The 10739-nt window shown below is 44.7% G+C and overlaps 1 protein-coding gene across 4 annotated transcripts in view; it reads left to right on the top strand.

The window, feature by feature from the left end:
- Window positions 1-10158, top strand: part of LOC112438160 (small ribosomal subunit protein eS17-like) — a 73815-nt gene extending 63657 nt beyond the window's left edge. The window contains exons 5-6 of one of the 4 annotated variants that reach the window (XR_008622613.2): window positions 503-651; window positions 8952-10152. Coding sequence is in view for 1 of the 4 variants with exons in the window: in XM_057301014.2 (XP_057156997.1) it covers window positions 9682-10089 (408 nt within the window). In the remaining 3 variants the exon portion in view is untranslated. Of the gene's footprint in view, window positions 1-502; window positions 652-8951 lie in introns of all 4 variants that reach the window. The other 3 variants (XR_008622611.2, XR_008622614.2, XM_057301014.2) reach the window with 3 other exon arrangements.
- The last annotated feature ends 581 nt before the right edge of the window (window positions 10159-10739 follow it).

Consider the following 10739-nt stretch of genomic DNA (forward strand, 5'->3'; position numbering starts at 1 on the left):
TGAAAGATAGGTTTTAAAAAGCAAGCAAATAAGAACATGATATGTCCGGCAATAATAAGTGTTAGGAAGGAAAATAAAGCAGAATAAGGAGATAAAGAGGGCCAGGAAGAAGAAAGGTGACCAAGGAGGGTCTTTCCTGATGGTGTCAAAGGAAAGAAGAATTAATTGAGCCACATGGATTTCTGGCAGAAAGGCCTCCTAGATAAAAGGGCAAGTACAAAGGCCCCTGAGGGGGAAGCATGAAGGGAATGAGAATGAAGGTTGGAGAGACAGACCTAGGACTGTGTGATTAAAGTCCTTGGATGCCAATTAATCTAGCCATAGCAATTCTTCCAGGAATATAAAGGCCAGAACACTGGACTAGGAATCAAGATTTCTGGAATTAAGTCCTGAGTCTGCTAGTAGCTTGCTTTGTGTCCTTGGACGAGTCACTTCAAGTCTCTGGGACTCAGTTTCCCCATGCATCAAGTGCCAGCAATCATCTTTACTTATCTATCTTCAGGTGAGGCTCAAAGGAAGGTGGAAGATGTGGAAGAGTTTAGAATGTGTGCCGTTCTCTTCAAGGGGGAAGGAGTATGACTGTTATGCCCATAGAAGGGCTGGGAGAACAAGGGGCCCTCACCGTGTGGAAGGAAGCACTCTAAAAGGAAGGTATGAAACAAGGGAGTTGGCTATCCTAAAACTGGGAAAAAAAGAGGTATCTTGGGTACCCTGAAAATCCCTTTGGAGCCCCCTCCCAAGGACAGGCAGTATGAGAGGGACTGTCTTTAGAAACCTCCTTCCAAAAAAATGCCTACATGACCTGAAGGTGGCTTGAAGCACTCTCAATTTGCCACTTTGTGTGTGTGTGTGTGTGTGTGTGTGTGTGTGTGGGTGTGTGGGTGTTAAGGGACAGTCAGAGCCAGGACAAGTCCAAAGTTGTGAGGGAAGGAAACAAAGTATACAGGACAGTGGAGCAGGTCCAGGTAAGAGGGTGAAGTTCCGGACTTTGCACCAAACCTTCTCTCCCTTAGACCAAAGCAATGGTTCTCTGAGAGACCATTGTTAGAAGAAGAATAAAAGAGCTATCATTAATCAATTCCTTGCTAGCATTTATACAGCATTGCAGGAAGTGCTTTGCACACATTATCTCCTTTAATCCTCACAATACCCCTATGACATAGGTGCTGTCATCCTCAGTTTGTTGATAAGGAAACTGAGATTTAGAGAGATTAAGTAACTCGCCCAATATCGCACAGCTAATGAAGGACATAACTAGATTTTGAACCCATTGCTTATAAATGCACATTAAAAATATGTGTTAGCCAGGTGTGGTGGCTCATGCCTATAATCCCAGCACTTTGGGAGGCTGAGGCGGGTGGATCACTTGAGGTTAGGAGGTTGAGGCAGCAGTGAGTGGTGTTCACACTCTAGCCTGGGCTACAAAGTGAGATATATGTGTGTGTGTGTGTGTATATGTATATGTGTATATTTTTTACATATATACATATATTTATTTACATATGTGTATATATTTACATATATTTTTTGAGACAGGGTGTCACTCTGTACATATATATACATATACATATACACATACATATACACACATATGTGTATAAATATGCCCAGAGAGGGTGTCCTTGGGGAAAGAAAGAATAAAGAAACATCTGAGAAAGAACTCAAAACTCTGGCTTCCAGTCCTTGTTTCACCTGACTCACTGTGTCACCCTAACAAGTCCCCTCCCCTCTCTGCTTCTCAGCAACCTGCCTCCACCATCTTCCTAATTCCTCAGCCCATTGGCCTTTAAGCTTCTGGGGTTCCTGCATCATGCTACTGGGGCCTCTCGCCACATCTCCAGCTGTGTCAGACTCAGGTTCTGGATGGAACCTGAAGCCTTGACAGCCTGTGGGTGGAGGAACTGAGAGGAGACTCCGGGGAGTTCTCTAGATTTCTGACACTTTAGATCTTTCTCTGTGATCCTTTGCAAGTCCCATAACTTGAGCCTTATCGACTAGTGAGTTGGTACTTTGAGAAGTCGAGAAGCCGCACACTCCCCTCTCTGGAGATACACAATTTAGGCAATAACCTAAGTCATGCCAACATACCTCTGCTGCAAAAAACGCTTAAGGGAGCAGAGTAGCTAACACGGTTATTGCAGTTTCCTGACTATCCATGTGTAACACTATACACGGATACTCAGCTACCTCACAGAGGAGCTCAGAATCAGCTCACCACCCCAAGGAAGCCAGCTGGTCTGCACCTCCAAAATCTGCTTGCCTCAGTCACAACTCGCTCAGCATCTTTTGAAGACCAGGAAATTAGAGAGTACTTTGAACATAATCCCTGGAAAAGCCGCTAAACATGGCATAACTCATCCCCTACCTTTCACAAGCGGGACAGGGAGGCCCAGGGAGGCCATGTGACTCAGCTGGAATCAGAACTCAGGCCTTCTGACCCCATGCTGTTTCTTTGACTCTTGCACGCATTTCATCCCTTAGCCAATTTCTGGACTCCATGGAGTATTCCTTTAGAATGCTTCTTCTAGGCCAGGCCACATCATCCCTCCCTGGATTACTGCAACAGTCTCTTCTGGTCTCCCTCCTCCAAGTCTCTCCTTCCTTCACTCCATCCGGCATAATGAGCCGTGTCACTCTCTGACCCAAAATTGTCAGGGGCTCCCCACATCTACTGAAGAAAACCCAAAGGCCCCAGCCTGATATTCAAGGTCCTCCACTACCTGGTGCCAACCTGTTTCTGGCTTCCCATCCCCCCACCTCCTCTCCTCACACATCCTTAGTCCAGCTCAGCTGGACTGGTTGCCCCAGGATCTCCCTTCTCCTGAATTTCATCAGTGCTGTTTCTTCCAATGAGTTTGCGGGACTACCTTGCCCACTGCCCCATCTGCCACCTTTTCCTGTCTGAATCCTACTTGGCTTGGTTCAAATGCCCTCTCACCCCGTTAAACTTCCTCACACTCCACTCCCAATGGAAGAAATTGCTCCCTTCTCTGGACCCTCAAAGCACTATTCTGACCCTATTATGGGTGGATCTATATTAGGCCTTAGTATTTATGTACCTGTTTCCTCACCTAGCAGGATGCATTAGCAAAATACATAAACAACTGGTCCAAATGCTTCCCATAGGCCCAGTATGGTGCCTTTTGCTCACTGATTCATTCTTTCTTTCAGCAACAATTTCTTGAACAGAGGCTGGATGTGTTGCCTCACACCTGTAATCTCAGAGTTTTGGGAGGCCACGGCAGCAGAATTGCCTGAGGACAGGAGTTTAAGACCAGTCTGAGCAAGATAGCAAGACCCCATCTCTCCAAAAACTTTTAAAAATTAGCCAGACATGGAGGTGCACACTTGCAGTCTCAGCTACTTGGGAGGCTGAGGCAGGAGGATCACTTGAGCCCAGTAATTCAAGACTACAGTGAGCTATGCTCATGCCGCTGCACTTTAGCCTGGGCAACAGAACAAGACCCTGTCTCTAAAAAATAAAAATAATAATTATTGAAGAAAGTTTTGGAGTCTGATAGACCTAAGTATGAGTCTAAGCTCTATCACTTGTTAGTAGTATAACTTTGAACAAATTAACCATTCTAAGACTTAGTTTTCTCCTCTGTAAAACAGGGGTCACAATATCTATTTCACAAATTTATTGTAATGACTAATGATATAACATATGCATTGTGCTAAGCATATACCATGTTATCTCATTAGTATGTAACAGTATGAATAGTATTAACTACTAATATTGGCTTATTAATTGGATAATATAATTATCTCATTAGCATGTAATAGTATTAATAGTATTAACTATTACATGTGGGCTTATTAACTGGATAACATAACAATCCAATTAATAAGCCAATATTACTAACAAATAATCATGCTCCTACTATGTGCCTGGAATTTTGAAGGGGCAAACTGGAAGAGCCAAACAGAAGGCACAACATAAGGAGCACAGAGGCAAGTTGCAGCACCATTGTACCCTGAAAACAGCTGGTGCTTGATAAGTTATTTGCCAAATGAGAGGGAACCTGTGGTGGAAAGCAGAGCCCCGGGATTCTCTGCCACTGTCATGACCTGTGACCTTGAGTAAGCCTCACCTCTTTCCTGGGCTCAGTGTCCTCAGATGATCCACTCATCTGCCCCAGTTCCATAATTCCAAGATATGGGAAGTAACACTGGGCCTTTGGATGATGTTCCTTCATTCCTCCAACTCAGGCAGGAGCATGTTTTTACCTGCTCAATTCAGGAGTTTGGCCTACAGAGGCTGGTACCACCCTCTGAAGAGGTCACACCTGTCTCTGAAGCAAGAAACACTAATCACTCTACAAGGTCTTGCCCTTTCATCCAGGCTGGAGTACAGTGATGCCATCATAACTCACTGCAGTTTCTAACTCCTGGGCTCAAGTGATCCTTCTGTCTCAGCCCCCTGAGTGCTGGGATTACAAGTGTGAGCCACTGTGCCTGGCCTGGTTTTTGTGTTCCTGGAATCCCAGCCTCACTGGCAGGTTGACTGAAGGGTGGTCAGCTGGCAGTGTGGGGGATGAGGCTCACAGGTGAGTGCCGTGGTGAGGTCCTCAGCAGTGCCTGCAGGCCTGTGGGCCACCTCCTCTCGGGAGCTGCTTCTCTGCCTCATCTTACATTGCAGAGGGAGCTGAGGTCTGTGGGGTAACAGTCACACTGAGACATGGCTCACAGAGAGACGACTTCTGCAGGTGCTGAGTGACATCTAACCTTCCCACTCCACCTGCTCTCATCCTGGGCTCTGAGTTTTCAGGAAACCAAGGTGTTTGGCAGACGATGATGCCTACATTACACTGCTGACTTTTGCCTGCATTTGTTATAATTAATGACTCATTGAAATGCCTCTCACTTTCGTACAGCTGGGTCCAAGTGTCAAACTGGAGGTGAAGTGGGAGAAGGACTAGAGGGATGCTGGCTTTGGAGTAGCCTCAGAATTGGGACTAAGGCTTCACTTCTCTTTGCTGTATTCCCTCCTCTTCCTCCTCTCTGCACTAGTGGTACAGGCTTTGGTACAGGGAGTTGAGCGCCAGCTTGGCCTTTTACCAGCCGAGGGATTTCGGTCAAGTAACTTAACCCTTTTGAGTCTCAGTGCTCTTGTCGGTAAAATGGGGATAGCAATAGGGTCATTGTGAAGATTGAAGCTGTACCCCTTGTCACAAGACATAGTTCATATATTCTTTTTCGTGTCTGTCTCCTGCTCTGTGAGGTCAGGGCCCCAGCTCAAGACTCCATCTTTGAGTCTAGATAAGGTGTCAATAATAAGAAAGATAAAAGTGAATCATTTTATTGAGCATTAAATATGTGCTTGTCAGTGTGCTGAAACATTTTCCATATGCTCTCTCATTTATCTTAGATGTTATCATCTCCATTTTGCAAATGAGGTCCTCAGAAGTTAGACAATGTATTGTGAGGTTACCTAGATAATGAGAGGGTGAGCCAGAATTGCAGCCAAGTGTGCCCAACTGTGAGGCCCCTGCTGAGTCTACTGGGTGACGAGTGTCCAGGAAGAAGCTTGCTGCTCTAACAGCAATGGTTGTGTTCCCACTTTGTGCTTTTAGAAATGGTGGTGAGTAATAGAAAATGTCATCCCTGGGCCTGGCAGATATAGCAGGGGATGAAACTTAGGATGAAGTAAGGTTGACATGCAACTATCCAGGGCTTATTGTCCCCAGTGAAACAGACAATAGATGGAGGCCCAGAGAGCTTCAGGAGCCTGGTTAGAGTCAGAATTGGCACAAAGATCCTTCTTAAGAGACCTGCTGGTCAAATTCTGCCAAATTTGACAGGTGTGGAGACAGTTTCAGAGAGGGAAATGACTTGCCTAAGGCCAGAGGAACCGGCTCTTGAACCCAGGCCTCCGACTTCCACCCAACACATTCTTCCTGTTGCCCCAGATTGAGGACAGTGTTGAGGCAGTTCCCTGTGAAGGGCTCTGGGGAAGGTAGGCTGGGTGGGTGTCTTGCAGCTTCTTACCCCATGGCTCCTCTCTGAAGCCAGTCTGGGATTTGAGGTCTAGAGGATGAGGCAGTTCCAGTAACCTGGGTTCTGGTTCCAATCCAAAGCTGACATGCATGGCAGGCACTAAGCCAGCCTCTATTATATCAAATTTGATCTCCACTGTAGAGGTGATACTCAGAGGACATAAAGGATTTGCCTAAGGTCACTCAGCATGTCAGGGGTTGAGCTGGGGCTCAGATCCACCAGAGGTCAACCTCTTATTGACTTCAGCTTTAGAGGAAGGGTCAGGAGCGCTTTGTCTCTTTCAGCTTTCCATCTTCCCTCTTCACTGCCCCCATGCCTAGACATCAGTTCCCCAGGGTAGCCTGAGGCCAGCTCAATAGTTTCATTTTCTGGCCCCTTTCTTTACCTGGTAACTTTTCAGCTGTTACCCCTGGGCCTGGATTCACCCCCTCCAGCAGCTCCTTCCCCCACTTCAGAGCATCTCCAATTCTGCTTTCTCCAGCAAATCCTTCCCCATTCAGATGTCTGATTGTAATAGTCTGAATAATGGCCACTCAAGGATATCAAGTCCTAATCCCTGGTACCTGTAAATGCTACTGTATTTTGAAAAAGAATCTTTGCAAATATGGTTAAACTGAGAATCTTTTTTTTCTTTTTTTTTTGTCACATGGAGTCTCATTCTGTTGCCCAGGCTGGAGTGCAATGGCACGATCTCGGCTGACTGCAACCTCCACCTCCCGGGTTCAAGTGATTCTCCTGCCTCAGCTTCCAGAGTACCTGGATTCCAGGCACCTGCCACCATGCCCGGCTAACTTTTGTATTTTTAGTAGAGATGGGGTTTCGCCATGCTGGCCAGGCTAGTCTCAAACTCCCGACCTCAGGTGATCCGCCCACCTTGGCCTCCCAAAATGCTGGGATTACAGGTGTAAGCCACCATGCCCGGCCTAAACTAAGAATCTTGAGATGAGGAGAGATCATCCTGGATTATCTAGATGGGCCCTAAATGCCATCAAAACTGGCTTTATAAAGGAGAGGCAGAGGGAGGGAGACACAGAGAAGATGGTGATGTGAAGATAAGAGGCAAATTGTGACTCCACTCATATGAGGTACCTGGAATGGTCAAATTCAGAGAGGCAGAAAGTAGAACAGTGGTTTCCAGGGGCTGGGAGGAGGGGGAATGGGAAGTAAGCGTTTAACAGTACAGAGTTTCAGTTGGGGAAGTTTTGGAGATGGATGATGGTGGTGGTTGCTCAACATTGTGAGTGTACTTAATGCTACTGAACAGTACACTTAAAAATGGTTATTATGGTAACCTTTATGTTATGTTTACCCACCAGCCCCCACAGAGGCAAAGATCGGAGTGATATGGTACAAGCCAAGGCATGCTGGCAGCCACTAGAAGCTGGCAAGGAAGGATTGTCCCCCAGAACCTCAGTAGTGTGGTTCTGCTAACACCTTGCTTTCAGCCCAGTGAAACTCATTTCATACTTTTGCCTTCCAGAACCATAAGAGAATAAATTTCTATTGTCTTATGCCGCTGAGTTGATGGTAATATGTTACAGCAGCCACACGAAACAAATATAGCTGTGTACTACCTAACAACGTTTCTGTCAATGATGGACCATACATGCAACAGTGATCTCATAAGATTATAATGGAGCTGAAAAATTCCTGACATTGTAGCTGTTGTAGTATGGCAGCATGGCACATTTCTCACATGTTTGCAGTGATGATGGTGGTGTAAACAAACCTATTGTACTGCCAGACGTATAAAAGTATTAGAAAAATGTGGAACCAGCCCAAATGCCCATCAACCAACGAGTGTATAAAGAAATTGTGGTATATATATATATATGATGGAATACTACTCAGCCATAAAAAGGAAGAAATTAATGGCATTCACAGCAACCTGGATGGAATTGGAGACTATTATTCTAAGTGAAGTAACTCAGGAATGGAAAACCAAACATTGTATGTTCTCACTCATAAGTGGGAGCTAAGCTATGAGAATGCAAAGGCATAAGAAAGATACAATGGACTTTGGGGACACAGGGGAAAGATGGGGAGAGGGGTGAGCAATAAAATACTACAAATTGGGTTCAGTGTATACAGCTCGGGTGATGGGTGTACCAAAATCTCACAAATCACCAATAAAAAACATACTCATGTAACCAAATACCACCTATTCTTCAAAAAACCATGGAAATAAAAAATAAAAAAGTGCATTTGTACTTTAAAAAAGTATAACATATACAATTATCTATAGTATATAACACTTGATAATGATAACCAATGACTATGTTACTGGTTTATGTATTTACTATGCTTTTTCATTGTTTTATAGTATACTCCACTTATTAAAAAACAGTTAACTGTAAAACAGCCTCAGGTAGGTCTTTCAGAAGGTATTTCAGAAGAAGGCATTGTTACCGCAGGAGATGACAGCTCCTTGTGTGTTATTGCCCCTGAAGACCTTTCAGTGGGGCAAGATGTGGATCAGGAGATAATTGAATTGATAATTGACCTTGTGTAGACCAAGGGTAATGTGTGTGTTTGTGTCTTCATTTTTAAGAAAAAGTTGCAAATGTAAAAAAAAATTTAATAGAAAAAATCTTATAGAATAAGGATATAAAGAAAGAAAATATTTTTGTACAGTGGTACAATGTGTTTGTGTTTTAAGCTAACTTATTACAGAAGAATCAAAAAGTAAAACAAAAGATTTGTACAGTTAAAAAGTTATAGCAAATTAAGTTTATTATTCAAGAAGGAAAAGTATTTTAAAAATAAATTTAGTGAACCTAGGTGTCCAGTATTTTAAAGTCTACAGTAGTGCACAGTAATGTCTTAGACCACATTCACTCACCATTCGCTTACTGACTCACCCAGAGTAGCTTCCAGTCCTACAAGCTCCATTCATGGTCAGTGCCCTATACAAGTGTACCATTTTTATCTTTTTTTTTTTGTTGTTACAGGGTCTTGCTCTGTTGCCCAGGCTGAAGTGCAGTGGTGTGATCATGGCTCATGGCAGCCACGACCTCCCAGGCTCCCTCCCTCCCTCCCTTCACATCATCATGCCTAGCTAGTTTTCCTTCCTTCCTTCCTTCTTTCCTTCCTTCCCTCCTTTTCTTTTTCTTTCTTTCTCTTTCTTTCTTTCTTTCTTTCTTTCTTTCTTTCTTTCCTTTCTTTCTTTCTCTCTCTCTCTTTCTTTTTCTTTCTCAGAGACGGGGTTTCACCATGTTGCCCAGGCTAGTCTTAAACTCCTGGGCTCTAACAATCCTCCCACCTTGGCCTCCCAAACTGTTGGGATTGCAGGCATGAGCCACTGCTCCTGGCTCCATTTATTTTCTTTTATACTGTATTTTTACTGTAACTTTTCTGGGTTTACATACACAAATCATTACCATTGTGTTACAGTTGCCTACAGTATTCACTACAGTAACCTGCTGTACAGGTTTGTAGCCCAGGAGCAACAGGCTAGACCGTACAGCCTAGGTGTGTAGGCTATCCCATCTAGTTTGTGTAAAGACACTCTGTGATGTTCCCACAAGGGTGAAACTTCCTATGACGCATTTCTCAGAACATATCCTGTTGTTAAGTGACACGTGACTGTATCCTAATCGATAGCCTGCTTCTCTGGGCTTTCCACAACTGAACTCCCAATGAGAAAAAGGGAAAGAGCTCTTTTACCAAGGACCCACCAACATGTGCCGCGTTCGCACCAAAACCGTGAAGAAGGCATCCCGGGTCATCATAGAAAAGTACTACACACGCCTGGGCAACGACTTCCACACGAACAAGCGCGTGTGCAAGGAGATCGCCATTATCCCCAGCAAGAAGCTCCGCAACAAGATAGCAGGCTATGTCACGCATCTGATGAAATGGATTCAGAGAGGCCCAGTAAGAGGTATCTCCATCAAGCTGCAGGAGGAGGAGAGAGAAAGGAGAGACAATTATGTTCCTGAGGTCTCAGCCTTGGATCAGGAGATAATTGAAGTAGATCCTGACACTAAGGAAATGCTGAAGCTTTTGGACTTCGGCAGTCTGTCCAACCTGCAGGTCACTCAGCCTACAGTTGGGATGAACTTCAAAATGCCTCGGGGACCTGTTTGAATTTTTTCTGCAGTGCTGTATTATTTTCAATAAATCTGGCACAACAGCAAAAAAAAAAAAAAAAAAAAGGGAAAGAAGAAAAAATTATAGCAGCTCTCTTCATCCCTCATCTTTGCTGGTGTCTCATTGTCAATGAGGCCCCTTCACACCCATCATTTGAGAGAGTCATTGCTGTCAATGCTGTATTACAGATGTTCAAAGAGAGGGTTGCAAATGCCAAGTGAGCTGTCAATGGTCTACTGCTTGTTGGTAGCTGAGCTGAGAATCAAACTAGCCAAGTAGGTTCTCTCTTCAGCCCCTTACTTCCCAAAACTCACAGCCTCTGCACCTAGGCTGTTGATTTCTTTGTGTGGCAAGAGTTCAGGAGCTGGCCATTCCACTGTGGGGTCCTTTGCCAAGAAGCACAGTTTAGCCAGTGAGAGGTGGACATTGTACCATTGGGTCTCCTGGGGAGAAGCTCCCAGGCTGGTAGGAGAGGTGGAACCCCCAAGGGTCCTGGACAGATGAGTGTGGAAGGAGGAAGAGGAGCCAGGACAGTTCCCACATAGTGATGAGTCCTTACCCTGCATAATGCTGTGTTCTCCCTGCCGTCTGTAGACACTAGTGACCTCAGAGTCATTTGAATATTTGTTCTTTTTCTGACAGTCAGG

Source organism: Pan paniscus, chromosome 23 (assembly GCF_029289425.2).
Source record: "Pan paniscus chromosome 23, NHGRI_mPanPan1-v2.0_pri, whole genome shotgun sequence".
Taxonomy (NCBI): domain Eukaryota; kingdom Metazoa; phylum Chordata; class Mammalia; order Primates; family Hominidae; genus Pan; species Pan paniscus.